Source organism: Oreochromis niloticus, linkage group LG16 (genome assembly GCF_001858045.2).
Source record: "Oreochromis niloticus isolate F11D_XX linkage group LG16, O_niloticus_UMD_NMBU, whole genome shotgun sequence".
NCBI lineage: Eukaryota > Metazoa > Chordata > Actinopteri > Cichliformes > Cichlidae > Oreochromis > Oreochromis niloticus.
Genome location: NC_031987.2, coordinates 12,548,830 through 12,569,889, shown reverse-complemented (window position 1 = coordinate 12,569,889; position 21,060 = coordinate 12,548,830). Strand labels below are relative to the sequence as shown.

General features: G+C 39.4%; 1 protein-coding gene across 1 annotated transcript; it reads right to left on the bottom strand.

Moving 5' to 3' along the window:
* Window positions 1-6: 6 nt before the first annotated feature.
* slc12a8 (solute carrier family 12 member 8) lies at window positions 7-20,954 on the bottom strand. The gene is given in 17 exon segments (XM_005451929.4): window positions 7-2,820; window positions 3,094-3,154; window positions 4,675-4,792; window positions 4,893-4,990; window positions 5,089-5,749; window positions 7,516-7,662; window positions 8,660-8,747; window positions 10,595-10,682; window positions 10,877-10,990; window positions 16,531-16,762; window positions 16,907-16,942; window positions 16,944-16,994; window positions 16,996-17,100; window positions 18,954-19,100; window positions 19,219-19,359; window positions 20,287-20,424; window positions 20,792-20,954. Coding segments are annotated over 16 exon segments (2,274 nt in total). The 5' UTR covers window positions 20,302-20,424; window positions 20,792-20,954; the 3' UTR covers window positions 7-2,648.
* Window positions 20,955-21,060: the final 106 nt, after the last annotated feature.

The window sequence follows — 21,060 nt, the reverse complement described above, 5'->3', positions numbered from 1 at the left end:
CATATGTTGGTTTTCCATTTGGGAATGAAGTAAAATGTTTTTTTTCCTTTTCTGTTAGTGCAATCACGTCACAGCAGGTTTTTAAAAAGTGATAAAATCATGTGGAATTCTCTCGGTAGGTCAGTCCGTCTGCTGCAAGGATCCTTGGTCTTCACGTTTACTGCTTAGTTACTCTTTTGTGACTCAGACTGTATGTTTGTAGTCATTGTCAAGCTGCAGAATGAGCTTGTATATACATATCCACAGCACATTCCACTTATCCAGACATTAAAATATTTCTATTTCAGGTGGAGCCAGACTGAACTACCAGGCAGATGTTCGTGTGCTCTGGTTGGGATCAAAAGAACATCTGGGGGAATTAGGGTTCGTGTTATGGGTAGAATAACAGATAACAAACATTATTTATAGCACATTTTATCCCAAGGAAAACTAAATTTGCTGTAATTAATATGTACTATTCTGCAGTTCATTTGTTCATTTTTTTAGGCTATTAAGCAACAACAAAAAAAGAGAGAAACATGCATAAATTTGTCTTGACACATAACTGATTGTAAACATAATCAGCCTCTCAAACCAGTGCTGTGCAACACACATTGTTGGAACTTTTGCTTCAGTGACTTTGGTGGTTGGTGCAAACAAAGCAAGCAAATGAAAGATTGGTGAAAGTGCATTAAATTACAAACCACATTATTATTATTTTTTCATCTTCTGCAGACATTTTGCTCTAATCTCATTCCTGCATGACACAAAGCCCAAACATCCTGTAGGTCCAAAAGTGAGTAGAATTTAGTCCTGTCTCCATCGTGTATTTAATTCCCACTGCTCACATTTCAAGGCATTGTGTCTCAACTGAAAGTCACATACTAACTTTTCCAACCACACAGGGTTTCTTCTTAGTCACTGCAAAGGCACAAAGCACACCAACCCTTCTACAGCTCTGCCCAGTGATAAGAAAATAAGTAATCAGTAGGTTTACAGACTTGTGTGCCTGCTGGCGGGCTGTTGCTTTCACAGAAACAGGATAAGAGGAAGTGGTTTTCACAGCTTTGCTCGAACACTGACTCTTGAACTTTGTGATACTTGCAGATCATACTTGTAACTGAAAAAAAAACCCCCAAAAACATTTAGCATGCATTTAATTCACACCAAGTAGTGTCTTCAAAGATTTTTTTTTTTTTTTTAACCAGGAGAGCTGTTAAAGTGCTTTACACACATGGGGAAAAAAACTCATTATTTGATACTTTCAGATATGCTATGAACACATTATACAGACTTTGAATTCAAGTATTTTTAGGCCCATTGTCACAGGTGTATAACACCAAGCACCTATCCATGCAGTCTACCTTTGAAAAACATTTTTTCAAAAAACTGATTCTAAAGAGCTCACTGAATTTGAGTATGGTAGCGTAATAGATATCACTATAACAACAAGTACTTTTTAAAATGTCTAAATGGTATTATTGCAAAGGAGAAGCATTTAGGAGGCGAAACAATTCAAGTACAAAGTGGTAGACCATGCAAGGTAGTAGCAGGGTTACTGCGTTCTGAGGTGTGAAGTGCCTGAAAGTCACCAACGCCTTACAGACTCAGTGACTGCAGAGCTCCAGACTTCCTACGGCATTAACATCAGCACAAAAACTGTGCACCGAGAGCTTCGTGGCATGGGTTACTAAGGCCGAGCAAGATCCTGTAGGTATAATGTGTAAGTGGTCCAGTACTTTTGTCCAGATAGAATACATTAAAACAAAGTTTTTGCTTCTGATTTCGCTTTTTGATTATTATGTGCAAATAGATATGGAGACGCAAATCCCATTTGTGGTTGCGCCAGGTAGAGCATCCAGCGTAAAGCTGTCAAATCAAAACACGTGGAGCTAATCACTGTGCCAATCCCTTATGAGAAGGGAGCAGCTGAAATTAGCTTTAGGTTTGATTGGAAATAGATCGGCATTTATAGAAGACTTTTGCAGTTTTACAGCCCACACAGCGCCTTGTTCTGTGTGTGCAGCAACATAGAGATATTCTATCAATGAGGTGTAGTTAGTGTAAAGTACTTTGCTGTGCTCTGCTGGGTTAGCAGCGTCAGAGCTCGTGACAACAACAGACTGGATAAAGTGATTGTGGATTATCAATCATCCTCACCAACCTCTGGACCACTAACTGGACAGGTTAGTGGGGCAGAGGTTAGTTTTTCATTATTATTATTATTGCAACTGCTGTGACAAAAAAATCCCATATATAAGATAAAGTATTTGTCATCTATAAACTATACACTATGTTTTAAAAGTTTTGTATCTTAAAAGGCCATTTTAGAGTAATGGAATGGCGAAAAAAAACCAGTTGAAAATTAAAGAGTTAAAAGTTGAAGTTTATATTAAGAGAAAATAATAAATCTCTGCATTTGTCTGTTTGCATGAAAACTTGCACATTTTAGCTATCGCCTGTCTCTGATGTATCTTATTCTTCCACATAACCTTTGTGCAAAGCTTTGATTTCCTTGAACCACCACAGGAAAACAATTCGAGCCACTGAGATTCTTAACATGTGAGCAGTATTCTGCCCGTAGTGCAACATGAGACACCGTTTGAGGCAGAAAATGTGGTATTCAGGCTGTCAGCTGCGACGCATAACTGAGGCAGTGTTTAATTCAGTCAGTGAAATGGTGGTTGGACCATATTGTCGGCCCTGATGAACGACGATTGATGATAGCGGTGACGAGAGGCAAAGTCAGCGTTTTCCTCCGTCAGCTGCTTGGTTTTCAGCCCCAGAGTCCCAGACAAAGAGGGCGTCACTACGATCTCATCCCTGGGTGATCCTTTTCTCCTGAAAGACAAGAATACACAGAGAAACCCATTTCAGGTGTAACAATGTAGAAAATAATCAAAAACTGAAATCAACACCATTTACAGTTTCAAACTTATGAGGTTTGGGATTTCATTGTGATTTTATAATAAAAGCACTGCTGGATTATGATTCAGAAATAGAAATAACTCTTAGCAAATTAAACTCACATATAAAACTCAAATTGACTTCTTCATTATTTAATAGACATCAATGATGCAAGATTTTTCAGTGCAAAAATAAAATCATAAATACCTGCAAATGCTACTCAGTGTCGATTTGAACCACGTGAAAAAGCTGAACTGAGCTGCAATTCCTGCAAAAAAATCAAAATCCAGATCGTTATGTTTCTGCCAGGAAGAAACACATAATTTTCTGCTGTAATAATTTTGCATTCAATGTTACTAAAATTTCACACTTTTTTCTGCTGTGAGTGTCTGAAGCTCTACCACTACACAGGAGGTCGGAACTGCACTGTGACACTGGCAACATTTCCATTTGTGGAACAAATGTCTGACACTTAACTTGACCTGACACTTGTTTGACGCTCGTGTTCAAAAATGTCGTGAGTCAGACGGCTGAGGCACGTACTGATGTGGTGAGTTTATTGCACAGATGCAGGGTGTCACATCCAGCTATTCAAGAAATCCTAAGCCACAACAGCTGCCAGGCAAAGAGGCTGCAAGTGAACCTCCCAGCCGACTATGCTACTGGGTCACGTAACGACATATGCTATGGTAACCAAATCTAAATCCGTAAATGTGAGATTGCAGTTTAGGAAGGAACACTTTTTAATCAGAGTATAGCATCAAGTCTGCTAAACTTCTGGAATATTGATCTGGTCAGTTAAGTAGCAGAGGGGGTTGTTAACCAGTTTCAGCTGCTTTGGTGTTAATGAAATTAAAAGGAGGAGCACTAGAGGTTATTTTTCCCACATGTTTTGAATTTGTCACCACTGACAGCATGAGCTGATACTGGAGAGATTGCCCAGTCCAGCTCCTCCAGGATCGCAAGAGGGCTCACTGTGTCTCCCAGCACAGTCCCAAGAGCATGAAGGAGATTTCAGAAGACAGGCAGTTACTCTAGGAGAGCTGGACAGGGCTGTAGAAGATCCTTAACCAATCAGTAGGACTGGTATGTTTCTTTGTGCAAGGAGGACCGAGATGAGCACTGCCAGAGCCCTACAAAATGACCTCCAGCAGGCCATTATTGTGAATGTCTCTGACCAAACAATCAGAAAGAGACCTTATGAGGGTGGCCTAAGGGGCCGACATCATCTAGTGTACCCTGTCCTCAGTGTCTGGCACTCTGGAGACCAATTAGCAATTGCCATAGAATACCAGATTTGGCAGAACCACCAGTCGAGCCCTGTGTTTTTCATAGTGAGAGCAAATTCTGCCTGCGCACATGTGACAGACGTGAAAGACTCTGGAGAAGTTGTGGAGAACATTATGTTTGCCTGTAGCATCATTTAGCCTGAGGGGTTGGATGGTGGGTCAGTGATAGTCTAGGGAAGTATGTCCCTGGAGGAACATACAAATGTCTACATGCTAGCATTGTCACCCCGACTGCCATTAGGTATCAAGATTAAATCCTTTTTTTCCACTTTGGTGTCTTTTGTTCTTTTTGTGCTTTATTTTCCTCATACGACTCATTATGCTTGTATTCATATTCGTTTTTTAATAATACAATAATTTATAACTTTAGTCTATGAAGCGCTCAAAAAAGCACTTTAATCTCTGAAGTTTCAAGATCAGGTACAAAGATTAAGTGGAGATGAATTTATCCTGAATCCACTTAGTTCTTCTAAAAAGAAAATATACATGTGGAAATCACCTCTTGGTAGTCCAGGACTTGTTTTCCCGATGTAGAAGAAGAGCAGCAAGGCAAATATTATGTTTGTTAAGGCGTAAACCCACTGAATAACAAACATAATCAATATGGAGCTCAATGCCTGAAAGACAACAAAGGATATGTTCACATTATTCCAAAAATATCAAGAAAGTCATGAGAACAAAATCAAAATATTGTACAGCAAATGATGTCTGACATACCCCAATGAGAGCGATCCAGCGGTTACAAAACCTTGCATAGAAGGAATTGTGCTTGGGTTGGATTTCAAAGCTTTGGTGTTCTGCTTTACCTCCAGTGCCTGAAAGATTTAAGAAAGGGTCAAACAGGTACAGGTAGCTTCTATGATACAGTATATACCTTAATCTATTTTAATGTTTGATAGGTAAATCTGATCACCTGTGCTGTAATTGTGAGTCTCAGCAGGCAAATCCTGCTCAACGTGACCAACATTTGTATAGCCTGTGATTTGAGGCTCCTCTCCAGCCTTGAGCTCTCCTCCTCCACCTGGCCCCTGGTCTTCCTCTTCTAGTGAAGCAGAACTTGTCCCCTCTTCTTTCTCTTCTGAGGAAACACTGATGTTCGAGTCCAAACCAAAGCTGTCCATTAGTTTCTGCTTAGCAGTAGCCTTTCTGCTCTTGGATGTGTTGTTCATCTCTTGCATGCAGGAGGTCTTCTCAGCTCCAGAGTCCACATTTGACACAGGTGGAAATATCTGGTCCATGTCCCTAGTGAACTCCAGCAGAGTGCCTTTACTCTGCAGACTCCCGCCATCACTTCCATAGTTTGGAAGATTGGCTTGAATCAGTGACGTGCTGCTGTGCCTGGTGGACCTGCGCTGGTTTCTTTTGCCCAATAAGGCGGTGTCCCTCTTATCTTTATTCTGAAGGTGGGAGGTCATGGCCACACTGAAGTAGGAGTAGTCGACAAAGCTGTAGGTGAGCATGAAGTTGATGGTGACGATGGGCGCCAGTACGTTAACTTGGCCGATGAAAATGAAGGCCATCGTCACCAGGCTCGTCAGAAAGATAGCCGCCACCGGGGTCTTGTTTGGGCCTTTCTGTCAGGGAGAAAAGGTCACACAATATTAGCGATTCCTGTTACTATGTATCAAATACACATATTGTGTGCCTCTAAACCAACACATTTTGTGTAACAAAGAAGAATGTCTTATTCTTCCTGGGATTTCGTACATTTGCCACAGCTAACCCTTTGCCAAGTAAAATGGATGTTCGTTTTGAGCAAAGGGGGGAAACACCAATCCAGAAGAACAGAGACACAATGAAAATGAACATAAAGCTGAATCTGAGTTAAATAAAACCCCGATGAGTGATCTTTTCCTGCTGTTGTCCACTGAGTTTTCAAAAGTTCCTGTTCAGTGTTTGATTTACCAACAAGTAACAATCAGACGATTACTTATTCATGTTGCTGACAAATGTAAGCTTTATAGCTTGAAAAATGTGGGTCGTATTGAGTAAATAAAAAAAAAAAAAATCCATTACACAAAATCTTCCTATGACTTCATCTGGACTTCTTCTGGCCAGTCTGACATGAGATAGCTGTGACGCCCATGAGAGAGCTATTCCGACTTTTAGAAAGGTTCTGGTGCTATTTTTCCATGAGTATGCCTACATTACATTTAATTAAATCAAACACATACACATACAAAAATAAAGAATATGTTTGTGTTTACAACTTAAATAGTGTTCAGCATTCAAAGTTAAATGAATGGAATAAAACAATGCCCCCAACAATAATCGCTTTTCTCAAAATGGAAAAATGGCTTTAACATGTGGTTTGTTAACTAGTTTGCTTTTATTTCCCAGGTCCTATCTCACTGTTTAAGGAGCACTGCTGTGTGCTGGAGGGCCTCCAGAGCATACAGCGGAGCAGGGCCCTGCCCGTCTCCCTTCCTGCGTTTGTTCTGGGGCTTTGATTTGGGCCAAGATGTCTAGGGCCTCATTCCAACCTGCTGAGAGAGGTCAGATACAGCTGCCATCCAGAGAAGTCTGAGGAAAACTGGGGTGGAAGAGGTCAGGTTGTTAACGTGACTATGTGTGCATGTGTTTTGCAGCAATGTGTCGTAACTCTTTGCTGCAATAAAGTCAGTCCACTCACTTCTGTGGAGTGCTTGCTCTATAATTAGGCAGACCTGTGACCGTGTCCTTCTGAATCCATACACCACAGCCCCCTTCAGAGCCAGACTAAGCACACTTATTAATTTACAATGTATCCGTGTGTTACTTTGGGCAATCAGAGAAACCAACTTCAATCCCAAACTCTATACAACTTGTATTTGATCCACTGAATAATACAGTAAGCATGCAGTTACAGAGTACTGCAGTCAAAATGCAATATGTTATAGTTGAGTTATAGGGGAATTTCACTGAGTCAAAATTATTCACAGTCATTTTGTGTCTACATGTAGTGTGAAGATATACAGAATGATGATGCACTGTCTCATTTTAATCCAGTCTGCAGATATCTGTTTTAATCAACTAGCACCCTGAAATTAATCTCTGACTAGTTATGCTGACTTCAAGCTACTCTCAAGTTTATTCTCCCTCACAATATACACACAGACACTGAAAATAAATCCTTAGACTCATAAATCATCCTTTAATAATGAGTCTTTTTGGTGATTCTTGTTTCATTCCAAGTAAGGCAAACATCAGTTTTAGTCGTCATAGTACTGGACGTTATTCTGCATGTAAGTGAATTTGGCAGCTGATGAATACACCTCAGTAATATCAATTGACATCAAAGAAACTCTAGCTAATAGTTTTCAGTTCACACATTTCTCCCTTCATGGCTCTATCCACCCACCCCTCTTCCCAGAAAGGCCAGACAGGGAATGACCCTCTCCTGGGCGATGCACTGAAGGATCCTGGGTGCTCCATACAGGCCGCCCATGCAGGAAGCCAGGGAGGAGATGTAGAGGCCCAGCAGAAAGAGGAAACCCACCAAGGAGACCTGGAGGAAGAAGGAAAACAAACAGAGGGTGAAAAAGGATGGGGTGGGGATGAGAGCTCACAACAGCTACGCCCAATCCAGTTCCGCTACAGCCAGCCCCTTATAAAAACAATGAGAAATCACCACTGATGGGCAAGTCAAGGACTTGGTCAAAGCAACATCTAATGGTCGTATTTTATTAAAACGTCTAACTCATGTGCGATCATTTTATAATGATTTTAAGAATTGTTACCATTTTGCAGTAATGCTATGCTGAATGTATGCTACGGCAAGAGACGAATGGTCAGTTTGTTTGTTTGGAGCCGGGCAACACTTTCTGAAGACAATTTATGCATTGATTCTCATTCCCCATCCTCAAAACAAAACACTGTATGAGACAGATTTGTTAGAAGTGCACAGTGCACAAGGCATCAAAGGCCCATTAGCTGTATAGTGGAGGCTTCGGCGAAACACATGTTATTGCAACAGGGAAGGCAAGAGAAGACTTTGCTTTTTTTAGCCAGACAATGCCAAACCACCAACTGCACATATGAAGGCGGCATGGCTCTGTGGAAAAAGAGGTGCTAAACAGGGGGATCTGCATGCCCAACATATTCCTATAACTGAAAAACCTGAAATATTAAGCTGCACATTTTCTACATTAAGCAAAAATAAGACTATAAATCTTTCAGCACTATAGCAAGTGGTCCTCCCAGTTCTGAAACACTTATGGTTGATAGACTAGACGACACAGTGGTAATCCTCCCCCAACTTTTGAAAATTATTGCTGCCACCCCCCAAAAAAAATTCCCACTTCTAAGTCTAAAATTGATAATTATTTCCACATTTAAATATAATATGAATATAATGTTGCTATACAGTTGCTATATATAGTCAGAACACAAACTAACCACGCCACTAACATAGTGAGCCACCATGGGAAGTCCCCTTACCTCTTCCCTTTTGTTGGAAGGCCCCCCCCTCACAAAGCCAAATGGAAACACAGAGAGGAGTTTACCTTTTCAGCTATCAAGAAGTCATAGCGTAGAGCTTCTCTGGTGCAGATGGCCCCCAGGAGAAAGACAAAGACCAGATACAGGAACCACCTGTGGGTCACCAAAAGTACAGCACAGAATTACTAACAACTGTTTCTTTCTGCTTGTTAATAGGAGAATTGAGTCACGACAAGTGAATGTCTGATAGCGATGTGTTTTTAGAGTGGGTTACTTTTGTTTTCCAGTGAATGAAAAAGAAAAACCCACTCAGTGTACTGAGAAAACCACAAGAGTAAAATCTAAACATATAGGAATAAACCTTTCTGAAAGATCAATCCAGCAACTCTAACAAAGATTTTTCCTGTACTTTCTATTTCTTAATGTACAGTCACTGTAGTCATAGTTAATCTAGTTTAAGTATTGCGTACTGTGGTGTGTAAATTTTTCTATTGTGGTTTTGTATTTAACTATACAGTGCCATTAAAGAGCATCTCTAATCCCTTCCTGAGTTGTCCCCCCCCCATTTGTCAAACCTCACTGTTTCAGATCATCAAACAAGTTTTAATATTAGAAAAAAAGATAATCCAAGTAAATACAAATTGCAGTTTTTAAATGATGATTTCATTTATTAAGAGGAAAAAGTGAGCCAAACCTACCTGGCTGTGTGTGCAAAAAATAATTGTCCCCCCCTCTTAAATCATGAATTACCTGTGCTTAACCACATTTTTTGGAAAGTTGAGATCAATTTCATTAGACAGAATGATTTAGATTAAAAGATCTCAAAAAGCAGCACATCATGCCACAAGCTAAAGAAACTCAAGAACACATAGAGAAACAAAGTCAGCGACATCTGTTCATCCAGAAAGAGTTACAAAGCCATTTTCTAAGACTGTCTGTGGTTCTCCGGTGAACCACAGAGAGAGCCGTTATCCACAACTGTAGAAAACTGAGAACAGTGGTGAACCTTCCCAGAAGAGGCGGACCTACTACAATTACTCTGAGATCTCATCAACGACTCATAGAGGTGGTCATAAAACAGCCCAGAACACCATCTAAAAAACTTCAGGCCTCACTTGCCTCAGTTATGATCAGTGTTTATGATTCAACAAGAAGAAAACCACTGCTGACCAAATAGAACACAAAGGCTTGTCTCACATTTGCCAAAAAAATCAGGATCCCCAAGACTCTGGAGAAAATTTTCTGTTGAGTGATGAAACAAAGGTATAATATTTTGGAAGGTTTGAGTCGCCTTTCCCATGACCAACAGCCAAACACGGTGGTGGTAGTGTGATGGTCTGAGGCTGCTTTGTTGTTTCAGGACCTGGACGACTTCTGTAGTTCATCATTCCATGAATTGTGCTCTCTACCAGAAAATCCTGAAGGAGAATGTCCGGCCATCAGTTCGTCAGTTCGTGCACCAAAGCTCACACGAACTCATGTTAGGCAGCAGGACCAAACACACCGGCAAGTCCACCTTCTTAATGTCTCACAAGACAAAAATGAAAGTTGTGGAAAGGTCTACCCAAAGTTCTGACTTATATCCAATTGAAATGCTTTGAGATGACCTTATACATCCATCTGTACCCAAAACCCTCCAATGTTGTTGAATCACAGCAGTTCTGCAAAAAAGAGTGGGACAAAATTCTTCCACAGTGATATCAAAGACTCACTGCCAGTTATCACAAATGCTTGATTGCAGTTATTGCAACTAAGGATGACACAACCAACTATTAGGTTTAGGGGAAAATTATTTTCACACAGGGCAGGTAGGATTGAACTGCATTTATATTTACTCTGGTTATTTTTGCCCAATGTTAAAATTTGTTTGATGATCTGAAACATTTAAATGTGAATTTGATAGATATGCAAAAAACAAGAACTTGTGCAGAGGATAAATACTGCTTGACAGCACTGTATAGATATGTGTATGTTTTAGTGGATTTGGGGTGTTGTCGTACGAGGTGAAGACAGCTGCTAGTGTTCCCACGGGGATGTTGTGCTCAGGTCGCTGAAGGTCTGAGCTCATGTTGAAGCCTGCCATAACCCCTACAACACACACAAAGATGTGCAAACCACAAAATGTACACAAGGTGCTTGTCAATGCAAACTTTATTTTTATATTGCATATGAAGCAAAGAATGATAAGCAGGATTTGAATGTTTGCATGCTTTTCCTATTCTTGGATTTTCTTTTTTTGTGAAATACAGACATCTAAAAGAAGTTGTTGAGGATCTACTCACCTGTAGCAGCAGGGAAGAAAACCCCAAATACTGTAAAGAAGTTTTCTCCAGTGGTATAATCTGGCATAGTGTTGCTGCTGAGCAGCCCAGCTGAATAACCAATGAAACCATGCTCTGAAAGTGGAGACAAACTCACATAAAGCACATCAATACAGAAAGGCATGTGAGAATTACCAGCATTTCTTCACTGAGTATACAGTTACGAACATTAAATGATGATGAAGGAGGAAGAAACTATGCAAACTCCATTAGCTAGAGGTATGAAAATTAGTTTCAGGTCTTTCTTTAGACATGAAAAGTCAGCTCTATAGGCTTTTACTTATGTATCAATATTTTAGGCAACAAACACACAATCCCAGGCTGTAAATGACTCATAACAAGAATACTTAACTTTATATCTTATGTAACATTCATCCGTTTGAAATCAGTTCATGAAGGGACACAAAACAGTTCCACCTGAGATAATGATGGTTATTTCTCTAGTGCATAAGGGAATAAACTGGTTTAAAAAATAAATAAGAAGAAACATTTGCTTCTTTAACATGGGCTTATTAATAGATTTTGTGTTTAAGGAATAATTATAATAATGAGTTTCTATTTCTCACTTCCTATTAATACAATCCAACAAAAATGTTGCAGTCTAGTCCAATCTTAAAATGTTTTTAGCTGCTACATAGGGCCAGCAGTTACTTTATGATTTTAAAACACATCACTCTCACGAACAGATTAATAATGTGTTCTTAGATTAATAAGCAGTCACCATATTTGGCCTTTTCCTGACTTTTTAAGCTACACTTTGTGCAGAAAATTAGATCAACCGTATAAGAAATCACAGCACACAGAAAGGAAAAACATACAGCACTATATACCAGGTGTTTGAACAGTACAGCATTACATCTGCATAGTCATTAGAGCCCTCCATAATTCAACAACATCAGCATCATAGTCCGAAATATAACACCAAGTAAATAAATGCTGCAAAGTCTATTTCAGTCAAAATAAATGGCAACAACAACAACCGGTGACACCTTTCAAATCTACAGTCTAAAGACATGACAGGATGACTCTAGGTCAGGTCAGTTTGCTGAATGTGTGAAAGGGGCCATTTAAACTACACAGTCTGAAGGACCCGCCTATGTTACAAAACCGGACATTTCCCCCTTGGTTATCTTGTGATGGGAAAGAATGTGTTCTCTCAGATTAATGACATGTTTATCCAAAAGGAAGTTACCACCCTTTTCAGAAGCTCAGCAGCTTCCAAGTTTGGGAGAAAGAATGAAAGTGAGCAAGAGAGGGAGACAGAGAGCGGGAGGAAAGAGCGAGAAAGGGAGAGACACATGGCGAGGGAGAGAGAGAGAGAGAGAGAAAGAGAGAGAGAGAGCTCATTTTTTTCCCCTTTTGTTTTACAAAAGGCCAAAAGAAAAGGCCTGGATACACTCTCTGTTCCAGCTTTGAATGATCTCTAGCATATGCGTTTAATGAGGTCAAAAAAGCTCAAACTCCTGTTCACTTTGTGACCCACTAGGATCGCCCTCTATCCAAACAATCATGATCTAACAAATCCAGGGCAGCCAGTGTCAAACGGCATCATGAGCACCCCACCCATATTACAACATCATAGTCCAACATCCAAGTGGGCTCAACTCTGCCAGCTCTCACGGCTAAGCCCTCCAAGTACTTATTTTGGAGCATTCACATATTCATTACACTTTAATATAAAATCCTTATATGTACTACATTCACTGCAAATTGTCCCCTCATTTTCTCTAGGAATAATAACAATGATAGGCTGGCAAAGATTTGTGTTGGGCCCTGTTGCAAACTACACCTTGTTTTAAAAACAAGGTGTACAGCATCCTAATACTTCACACAAGATCCAGAAACCCCGTTTAAGCCATTGTGTATTACTTTCATTGCATTGGCAGTGTGTTTGAGATCATTGTCAAGTTGAAAAATGAAGTTGCCAAGCAGAAGCTTTACAGAAGGTGGATCAAAATCTGATGGTACTTTTCTGCATTCGTTAATTATGCATCTACAAGATCCTGAACACCACTACCTGAAATAAAGACCCAAACTATGACAGAGCCTCCTCTGTGTTTTACAGATGGCTGTAGACACTTACTGTTGTTCATCTCTCCTGACCTCCTCCATACATGCCGATAATGATTTCAACCAAAAATTTCAAATTTGGATTCAGGTTTCACACATAAATCCAGTTCTTGTGCAATTTTGCATACTTTAGCCTTTCTTCCCTGTTTCTTTTCTTTAAAAAATGAGTTCTTGACAGCTGCCCTTCCACTGAAACCATTTCCTACAAGGTCCATGTTAAATCATTCTTCTGAAAATGGTCAGGTACAAGGACTGGACTAGATATGAGTGAAAAAGCAATGAAATGTCTGAAGACCAACTCTAAAGGTCCTTTAGAAAACCTGGAGAACTATTTCTCAAGACCATCCACCTATTTATCAGTAAGAGTCGACTCAAGACTTTTGCATAGTATTGTAAAACTATTATTAAAATGGGTATGAAGAAAACTTTGACCATAGATATCCACAATTTATAATATTATACCCAGGACCTTCCCCAGTTTCCAAATAAGTAATCAAATTACCATAATTAACTGACAAACTTGATTGCTTGCTTTATGTGGGGCCTTCTTTATGAAGTTTGCAGCGTGCAAGAAGCAACCATTATTACCCCTAATATTTATTCATCAAAGAATCCAATCTAAGTGCTTCCTATATAATACTGAATCAGAAGGTAACTCCCACTAGGCTGATGATCCTTTTCAATACACAGCTAGAAGACTTGTACTGACACGTCTTCAGTTTGATCCATAAGATTTTGTAGAGCTGTAGAGCTTTGTAAGCCTACTTACTATGTTTCCAGCTCGAGCTAAGGCAAGAATGTCTTCATTCTAGTTTACTTATTCTGTATTGAGCAAGTTTACAGGCAGAGTGGGGCTCCATTCTGAGTTAACCATGCCTCTGAATGTGTAGTCAGATTACATGAACATCTGAGGCCTCTCCCTCAGTCTGAATGACCTCTTACACTCCCACACTAACTTACATAAATTGCCGTGCATGGTGCATAGGCCAGGCTGGGAGTTTACAGAGGTGGAGCAGGTCCTGCTGGGATAATCGAGAACTATATATTATAGTAAGGATCACAGGGAGAGATGATGTGGCGGTCTCTGGAGTAGCAGCAGGCTTCAGATCTCAGTTCCGGCTCTCTCTCTTTGTCATTTTCCAAAAATGTGGGTGAGTCTGGTTAACACCCTAAACCCCAGACCCAAGGAGCACATTATGGCTTCCTTTTCTGTGGGGAATAGACTTCAAGTATAAGGACAGGGTGAGGCGTGTCAGAGTGTAATTCAACGATGCACCACAATCAGAAGGGTTTGTGGTTAAACTGTTTGGTTGCAGAGACAATACATGGGCGGCATTACTGTCAGAATAATTTACTGTGCTTACAGACTTGTGAACTATTCAGGACTGTGTTACATGCTGCAGTTATGCAACACTTTAATTTTAACTCCAACTCTTACAGTGCTGCAAAAAGGACTTGCTGCAATCCACTTCTTTGACATCTTAGTGAACGGGAAAACCAGGTTTGTGAGTCAAGAGTTCATATACATAGATACTTAAATAGATAGAAACACTCCTAAATTCATCTTAATGATTATCAACGATTAACATGGGATGGTCAAAGCCAGCACCCGATATCTGTGATTTTTGTTGCTAGGGATAAAAGTTAAGTGAAACATTACAGGGGCAAAACATTATAATTAAAAACAACTATGATGATTTTCTGCTGATTGACAATCAGTGAACTCTAAACTGAGCCTTTCTGATTATGACAGAGGTGGAAAATACTGATTTCAGTGTTTACAATGGCAATATCTGCCAAACATACTGGCAATCATGTCTATAGAAAGTGAAATTTTGATGGAATATGTGGTTAACCAGACATGCCTAAGCCATGATAGAGATATACAATGGCGTGTGAAAATTGGGGACATGTTATCAAACTATGACCACATGCTTTTGGCGGTGGCTCCTTTCCTCCAGGATGTGTCTCAGTGTTCAGTGAGTTCATGCTAATCTGGGCCGTTTCAGCTAGCATGGAGACCTGCTGGTCCTCTGCCAACCATTAGGTCACCAAAACACACACAGAGCTGCTCTTAATTGGAAAAATCTGGAGTGGTCATTATGGCTGGTTGTACAGATCTCAAGGGCTGAAAACTGGTCTCTACCAAGTGTGCTTTAAACAAGACTGGGAGTTGGGAGGTGTAGAGCAGTAGGCAGTCTGGTTTTAATTTCACCTGAAGTAGTCGAGCGAAATCCAACAAAAACTAACAAGACAGGTAAGGTAATCTCTCTGGGGTTTTTTTTGTTTTTTAAAAGTTACTATAGATATGAATGTTTTATCATGTGTGTGAGAACTCTTGGGTCTTGTGTGAAATGTGTTGTTCACAGACTGATTTGACTCCTGGAACACTTTTTTCTTCCTACTCGGCAGGAAGTTGATAATCAGTGAGAACAGGAAATGTGGGGAAGGACTTCCTGGAGGTCAACAAAAGAATACCCCCTCCACCGCACCCAAAAAATACTCACAATAATAATAAAATAAAATAAAATAAAATAAAATAATTTTCAAACTTAAAATCTCAAAATACAACAGAAGGAAAAAAAAAAAAACATTACACATTAACTAATCGCTAAAGTGTAAAAGAAATAAACAGGTTAATCGACAGAGGAATGTCAGTAGTATTCTGAGTAAAATAAGTGATACTGCAGCTACACCTACTGACTAAAACAGGTCACAACAGGTTCCCACACTCCTTCCATCACACTGCCTCTTTGGAAGCCCCCCCCCAATTTAATAGTGAGTTAAGGAGAATGAGATATAACAAAAACAAATACAGCATAATAAAGTCTTGGTATTTATAACTGGAAAGCTTTATACAAAACACCAGTGTTCCCTGCAACATGAGCCAGGCTTCTCTTTATATTCTACTAGAGATCTGATACTCAAACACTCAAAGAGTCAAAGACAGCTTCAGCTCTAGATGTTTTGTGTACTAATGCTTTTTAAACCTTTAAAGCCTGAATCATCACATAATTGCCAGAAATTTCTGAATTTATTTAGCTATTTAACAAATTTCTTTAAAAATAATTAATAAAATTTTAATTTCCACATATGACTTTTAGTCTGTATTGTATTTCCTGCATCTGGCATTTTTTCAAATTGCTTAAAAATGTATTGCGCAATTTATTTAGGTGTTTTTCAGGGGGAAAATGACACTGATGATGTAAGAGTCTCAAAAACTCACAAAAAATTTTATGTTTCAAATATGATACACAAGGTGTGTTAATTAACAGGAAACAATACTTAAAAGCCATGTTGGATTCTTACAGAAATTAGGAGTCAAATTAAAGACTCCACTACATCTACTTCTGACCAGCAGCCATCCTAGCCTCCTAATTTTCACACAAATCTTCCTAATGCATGAAAAAAATGTAACTAAAACTGTGACTGTCTCTCTTGTCTTCGATACAGTAACTGATTGTTGATTTTTTTTGTTTCTCGTTTTCATCGTGTTCATAGTGACGGTTGTTCTGTTGAAAATGTGTCTCTGTCCCCAGCCTTACCTGGGTCAAGGTGTGTGAATGTGCCAATGACAAAGTCCAGGGTAGAGATGGCCAGAACAGCCAGGAGGAGCAGCTGAAGTCTGACAATCCACTTGACACCAGCCAAGTTGATTCCAAGCAGGGCTAGCAGCACTGCTGCTGACATGCAGCGCACCGCCCACTGAGTCTGAAGACCCAGCAGATCTGCCACCGACTCGGAGAACCCTGTGATGTACATCGCCCCAGCGACGCACTGCAGAGTGGTAGAGAGCATTAACAGCGACACGAGATAGAAGGAGGAAAATTCAGGTTGAGCGTTCTATGATTTTCTTAAGGGATAAAATACTCCAAACAAACAACTTTAGCGGTGTTCAAATTAAAAACCTCTGTTACTCACCTGCCCAAACACATAAAGGAGGCCAACAGTGCCCCCCGACCCTTCCCCCTAGGATGGTAGAGATCATGGAGTAGATTCCTCCACTCCCCAACACCACAGTGTTCAGACACACCGATTCCCGACATAACTGTCACTAAAGCAACCAACACAACCATGGAGACGAGAACCATCCCAAGCAGCACTCCTGTGTTCCCCTGGATAATGTTAGGAAACAGTAAAGATCCAAAATACTGAGTGATCACTGCACAAACTACACCATAATACGCATCTGCGGTTGTGAACTGGATATATTTGGGCCAATATACCACCTGTATTGTACACATCTTCTGTACATGACATCCTGTTTTGTTTAGTTCTTTGTATTCAGTTCATTTAAATAATCCTGTCTTCACCTTTTTCTCCAATCTCTCACATCTTTTTAATCACTCCTCTTTTCTCCTCCTTGTATTTGTTTACAATTTTCTATCAACATACAGATGCTATACGGGTGTGGTGGACCAGCAGGTGAATTAGGACCATCGACACACTGACACTTTTTTTTATTTGCTCAGAAATTTCTGATAAGATGCGTCTCTCTCTGAAAGAGAAACCCTGTTTTCTACACAGCAAACTATATTTTAGCTGTCAAGCTAAGGCCAAATGGATGTAGCAATTACAATCACTGGGTCTCTTTGTAGCTGTATCCTGTGATGACACATGGCTATTACAGTGTTCTGGATCAATTGTCATGATGACACATACTTAACTATATGTGAAGCTAAAAACAGTGCTAAAAAATGTGGATAAGCTGAAAGCAGAAAGCCAAACATGAGGCTAAGCCATTATAAAGTATAAAAATGAAACCATACAAAATAAAATTTGGTGATTAGTGATTTCATTTTGACTCTTTAGTCTGCTACTGCAGGGCTGTGAAAAGTATTTACTCTCTTCCTAGTGTTTTGCATATTTGTCACACTTAAATGTTTCACATAATCAGAGAAATTTTAATAATAGACAGCGGTAACCGGAGCATTATGCCATAATCTTTGCCATAATCTAAAGCAACTCAAGAACAGATGAGAAACTAAGTCACTGACATCTGTAAGTCTTATGGAGTGAATTTGGGATTCCAGTGGAACCACCGTCAAAGCAATTATCCATAAAGACAGATAATTTGGATATTTGGATCAGTGGTATACTGTGTCAGGAGGGGCCAGTTGACCACAATTAGTCTAAGAGAGCGTCGACTGACTCATCCAGGAGGTCACAAAAGAACCCAGAACAACATTTAAATAACTGCCTCACTTGCCTCTGTTAAGGTCAATAAGAAAAAACTGGGCAAAAATGGCATCCATGAAGAGTTCCAAGGAGAAAACCACAGCCGAGCAATAAAACCACAAAGGCTTGTCTCATGTTTGCCAGAAAAAATCTTGATGGAAAAATATTGATAAGAAAAAAGCGGAACTTTTTGGAAGGTTTGAGTCCTGTTACATCTGATGTCAAACTAACACAGCATTTCATAAAAACAACCTCATACCAACAGTCAAACATAGTGGTGGTAGTGTGATTCATGCTTTAGCATGTCGGGTCATGCTTGAAAACATTCAGGGCGGCTGAACTAAAACAATTCTGCAAAGAAGACTGAGACAAAATTCCTCCATAGTGATGCCAAAGACTTATTGCCAGTTATCACAAATGCTTGATTGCAGTTCCTGCTACCAAGGATGGCACAACCAGTTATTAGGTTTAGGGGAAATTATCACAAAGAGCCAATGAGGAAAAAAAACCTTAAGAACTGCATTTATTTTCACCCAGGTAGTTTGTCTGAGCTGAAATATTTAAACATGACAAATACGCAAAAATAAGAAATCAGGAAGTGAAAAATCCTTTTTCACTGCAGTGTATCCACCATGCACGGTTACTACACTCATATTTAAAGCACCAATATGGCAGTTGCGTTTAACAGAATTCAGCCTTTTAGCATTTTATTAGCATGGGGAGAGTTTAAAGTGGATTAGCTGTTCAATTACCTACAATACACAAAGTGAAAGATAGTCTGTTTACTAACCACCAGGTAGCCAGTACGCAGGAACAGAACCACACCAAAGATGTTGATCATGCAGGTGGTGAAGACTCCATCCCAGGTGCCAAAAAGCACCGGCTCCCACACAAATACTTTGATCCTCCACCACGGCTGACTCGACTGCTGAAAACCCTAAACACAGAAATACAACCGTAGCAGCACTGGCTTATCTGAAGTCACTTTACTTTAACAACAGTCTGCAATGATCCTAAAAATTGTTTCATTTGAGCTGACACACTGAACATCTTGCCTTTGCATCTTCATGGAACAGATCTTGAACATGTGTGTTTGCTTTAGTGTCATCAGATTCTCCCTTCAACAGGCCTGTCTCAGCTCTTTCCTGCTCACAGGTGTATACCGTCCAACCGACTGGCAGGGTTTCCATTGCAGCCTGGAGATTTACAGTGTTTATATTTACAGGCTGGATGTAAAACAACGAAATAAAATCTATATTTTAATATTGAAAAACTTTTATGATCACATACTATTAGAGTCACTCTAAAAGACATGTGTACCATAGTGTACCAAAATAATGGTCTTAGTGAGTTACTGGATGCTAGAGGTACAGTGCTTAACAAATGTATTACATCACCACCCAATGTAACGTCTGTGCCCAATTTAACAATATTGGTAAGAACCAAAAATCAATTCCAATAATGGTTAACCCATCCGCATGCATAAGCTCTTTAATCAAAATGATATTTTTAAAGCTAAAATATCATTATAATGTTTTCCACGAGTTTTGAAATTTACAAATTTTCCATTTACAGTTAATTCCCGGCACTCCTGAATGAAAAAAAAAAAAGTTTTAGAGGTTTAAAGTCGAGTATTTCAAATCTGGGAAAAAAGTCAATACAGTTTGTTTTAAATAACAATATATTTTTAAATTTAAACACGTTTGTGACAGATTTGTCAAATATTCTAATTTATATTTTAGAACATTTCTGTCTTAAACGTATATTTATAAGAAGTAATCTCCCGAGAAGACAAAAAAAACAAAACAAAACCCAAAATAGAAAATAACCCCCCCAAACATATTTTACATAATGATGTACTATCATGTATGATTTTTCCTCAGCAAATATCGAAAACTCTAGACTTAAAACTAGAAAAAGGAATAAGAGGATAAAACATGTATAATATCCCAATTAAAACATCTGATAAAAATTGATTTCCTTCTTACTTATTAGTCTAATACATTTCCGTTCAGAAACTACTGGGAAATTGAAATATCGCAGCATGTTACTGGGTAATTCTGGTATGCCGCATTCAAAACACTCATAATTGTGAAGATATGCAATCTATGATTGGAGCATACGGTTTTTCCTGGCATAGTAAACAGTACGGTAGCACAGGCATTTGTAGCGGTCGTCTTGGAAAGAATAGCACTGTTTATCCTGGTTAAACAGCAACAGGTGCAGCTTGAAGACACCCGGATGCAGCAGGGTGTGCTCCTCTGCGATGTGACAAACAATAAATAGTTGTTAGCATCACTGCTTTTACCTCGGAGGCTTCTGTTTCCAGATAAATAAACGAAGAATTATAACAAACATGTGAATTCATTGTTTCCTAGTTAGAAAACAAAATGTTGAAATGAATAATAATAATAATAGTTATGATTATGATTATGATTATGGAAAGACGGCATATCAGAAAGTGTAATCAATTTAAATGTTCAAAATAAGCTCCTGGTGATATACGCCATTATGAAAACCGAGGTGTGCTCTAGTCTTAAAATTGGCAGTTTTTTCAATAGAGTTTGGTGTGAGTGGCAGTCTTCTTTCAAACAGCTTCTTAGCTAGATTAACTCAGCGACACCTTACCTTTCACAATCTCATTTCATCCACTGCTTGCAATTTTTTAAAAATTAAAGAAAAAACAAATCCATTCCACTTTCCCAGTTTTCTTTAAATCCACTCAGTATGACAACGTGTTCGTCATATGGATACGTCAGCTGCCAGCAGGCAACTTAAGCATGCGGTTACTGCTCACCTTTCCGGGATGTGTTGGAGCATTTGCACAAGGATCTCGTGTTTGCTTTGGCAAGTCCTGCGGCAGGTAATGCTAGTAATGATTAGCTGAAAAATGCATC